Source organism: Papilio polytes, unplaced genomic scaffold, assembly GCF_000836215.1.
Source record: "Papilio polytes unplaced genomic scaffold, Ppol_1.0 DF823824.1, whole genome shotgun sequence".
Lineage (NCBI taxonomy): Eukaryota > Metazoa > Arthropoda > Insecta > Lepidoptera > Papilionidae > Papilio > Papilio polytes.
Window position 1 is genome coordinate 278,838 of NW_013525380.1, and position 3,433 is coordinate 282,270.

Genomic DNA, 3,433 nt, shown 5'->3' on the forward strand with positions numbered 1-3,433 from the left:
ATATAGCTTATATTACTGTGATAACGGAGCTTTTTAATGGTGAAAGAATTTTAGAAATCGACCCAGTAATTTTTTGAGTTATTACAATCCATACAAAAATACAAATCTTTTTGCTCTTAGCAACAGCAACAGGTGACAAGTGACAATCTGTCATCGGTGACAGATATTATGCTGTCATTGCCATCAGTAATAAAGCTGTCATCTCAATTACATACTACAAATTGTCGTCTGTCGGACATGACAGGTTGCAACCTTACATGTCCTACAGTGACAAGTGATAAAATAATAGCTGTCATTTTAATCCATACTGTGACTGGCTAGAAACTGTCATATACATAACTCTTTACATCCGACAAGGCACAATATTCATTTAGTATAGTGACAAGTCTATACCTGTCACGTCCAACAAGTGACAAGTAGTTAGTGACATTGTATTGAGTTTTAAAAACATATTGCGGCTCGGAAAATATCTCGATGCTTCGCAGAACTCGAGTGGATTAATTACAACGCGATATTAAACCTGTCACGTCCGACAAGTGACAAATAACTAGTGACATTGTCTTAAGTTTTACAAACATTCGCACGGAAAACTAGGCTAACACATTACAACGCGATATAAACCTGTCACGTCCGACAAGTGAAAAGCAACGACATACCTGGTGGGCATCCTCTTCAGCACATCGTCTCCAAGACGGAACTTCGTCTGGCAGCGCTCCACGAACCGGTCCAGCATTATGTAGGCCAGAGGAACGTCCAATACTATGTCCGACATATCCTCCAACACGCGGAGGAAACCCTGGAGAAGAAAAATAGTTTATATTAACATAATGTACACACTTTGTTATGTAAGCAATCGCAGTAAAATTATTGAATCATTCTTTCTCTAATAAATAACCCATTTACAAGATGCATATTATCACGCTATTTAATTTAGGGGGTGAATGAATTGAAATAAACTTCCATGAGGGAAAGGGACAAAAATACAAGCTGACAACATCAAAGAAACAAGATTGTTACCATAAAAACGCAAAGGCCTTCGTTGTCATTTATAATTAAGTATGTGAATTTTGACATTTCTAGTTTTAAAGTTTTACAAAAGTAAACAATAAAATATTTTTAATATATGCAGATAAAGCCATACAAGAACATCTAGTAATAAATATTTTATTGATATGTAATGAACAACTTTATTTTATTGTTTACTTTCATTAGCGGATAAACGCAGGCTTGCTTCGCCATTTTGGCGAATATCGTTTGCTTTGTCTGATATATAAGAATCTTACTAATATAAATGTAAAAGTTTAGATGGATGGATATTTGTTAGAGTTAGTAGCCTAAACAGCTGAAGGGATTTCGATTTGGCATAGATGTAGAGGATAGTCTGAAAGGAAACATAAGCTACTTAGTTTTTTTTAAATTCACGCGGACGTAGTCGCGGGCCAAAGCTAGTAGTCAACAATATACTCACCCTATCCATTTGATCTGGGGTGACTATAACACATCTTCGTAACTCCGCCAGGAATGTGCATAACTGCTCCTCTACGCTGGAGTTTATTGCTTCCACAGCTAGCAACACCGTCTGAAAACAAACATTTTTATATTTACTAATATCTATTGGTCGCTGCGCCAACGCTATTAGTAAATCTATCTATCTATATTGTTGATATATTGTGTGGATAATGGTGAAAATAAATCAAACAATGGCTTGAGAAAATGCACGGCGTATATTCAGTGAACACAAGATGGAAGAGGAAGTTACAAAAAGTGTTGCCACTAAAAACATGGTTGCGTTCTCAACTATTTCTAAAATCTATCTATATTAATACTAGCTTTCAACCGCTTCCCCGTCCGCGTGAAATAAAAAGAAACAGTGGTAGTGCCCGCTTTAACATGTTAGCAGTGCAGGGCACGCCTCCAGTAATACCACGACCACACAGAAAACACGCTGATAAGTGTGGCGCCGGAGGCCTAATTTAAGTCCCTTTCTTTTTACCACCATTTTCTTATAAGGAGAGGATGGGAAGGGGAAGTGGATTTGACGGTAGAGGATTTGCATAGGAAGGGGAAATGTCCTCTTTAAATTCATCTCCTCCTCCGTCGTATAAGGGTAGGCAACGCATCTGCAATTGCGGATGACTATGGGCAGCGGTCGCTTCGCCATTTTGGCGGATTCAAGTGGTCGCTTGCAAGTTTGCCACCTTTTGTTATAAAAAAAAAGTGAGTATCCTATGTGTTCTTCCAAACTATCCTCTACATTTATACCAAATTTCATCGAAATCTGTTCAGCAGTTAAGGCTACAAACTCTAACAAACATTCATTAAAATATAGATTTTTAATAGTGAGACTTTTCGATATCTGTCCAGAAGGTTTTGAGTCATTTCAATACATACAAAAATACAAATCTTTCCGCTTTATAATCTTACTAATATTATAAACGAGCTGTTGCCCGCGACTACGTCTGCGTGGTATTAGAAAACATACGAACTGTATAAATAACAAAAAGCTACGTATCCCACGGGAACCGGTAATTTTTTGGGCATGAACCTCATCCCATGTGTACTCTAAACTTTGTTTTATATCTGTGCCAAATTTCAATAAGATATGTTGAACCGTTGCAGAATGATCGAGTTAACATTAAAAAACTAAATCAATGAATCCCACTGGAACCGTAACTATTCCCGGGATAAAAAGTACCCTATGTGTTCTTCCAGACTATGTTCTAAACCTGTGCCAAATTTCATGGAGATCCGTTCAGCAGTTTAGGCTACAAACGCTAACAAACATCCATCCATCCATCTAAACTTTCGCATATATAATATTAGTAAGATGTGAAAGTTTGATTGGATGGATGTTTATTAGAGTTTGTAGCCAAAACTACTGAACGGATTTCGATGAGATTCGTAGGCTTATTGCTTTTATTTTTATTCAAATGCACACAGACGGAGTCGCGGGCAAAAGCTATAACTGTAGATAAGTGTTTGTTATTCTATACTTATATTATAAAGAGGAAAGATTTGTATTTTTGTATGTATTGAAATAACTCAAAAACTACTGGGCCAATGTTAAAAATTCTTTCTCTAATAAAGAGCTACGTTATCGCTAAGTAACGTTATATTAATACTAATATTATAAATGCGAAAGTTTAGATGTATGGATGTTTGTTAGAGTGTAGCCTAAACTGCTGGACAGATCTCGATGAAATTCGGCATATATGTAGAGGATAGTCTGGAAGAAAACAGCCTATGTTTTCTTTTATTTTTTATTTAACGCGGAAGGAATCAGGAGAGAAAGCTACTAGGATATATTTTTTAATTTCGCGTGGAGGAAGTCACGCAGCAGCTAGTGTTATTTACCTCGTAGACGAGCTCGTGGTGGAAATGCGGCACCTCCAGCTCCCGGACGCAGCGCATGCCCTCAGCCAGGTCTCCCGAC

At 37.3% G+C, this 3,433-nt stretch overlaps 1 protein-coding gene across 1 annotated transcript in view; it reads right to left on the reverse strand.

Moving 5' to 3' along the window:
* Positions 1-580: 580 nt before the first annotated feature.
* The window catches only part of LOC106103290 (programmed cell death protein 4), a 17,362-nt gene continuing 14,509 nt past the window's right edge, over positions 581-3,433 (reverse strand). Inside the window, exons 5-7 of the mRNA XM_013283019.1 lie at positions 3,355-3,433; positions 1,469-1,579; positions 581-796 (exon numbers count right to left, since the gene is read on the reverse strand). Coding sequence (XP_013138473.1) covers positions 596-796; positions 1,469-1,579; positions 3,355-3,433 — 391 coding nt within the window. The 3' untranslated portion in view covers positions 581-595. The remainder of the gene's footprint in view (positions 797-1,468; positions 1,580-3,354) is intronic.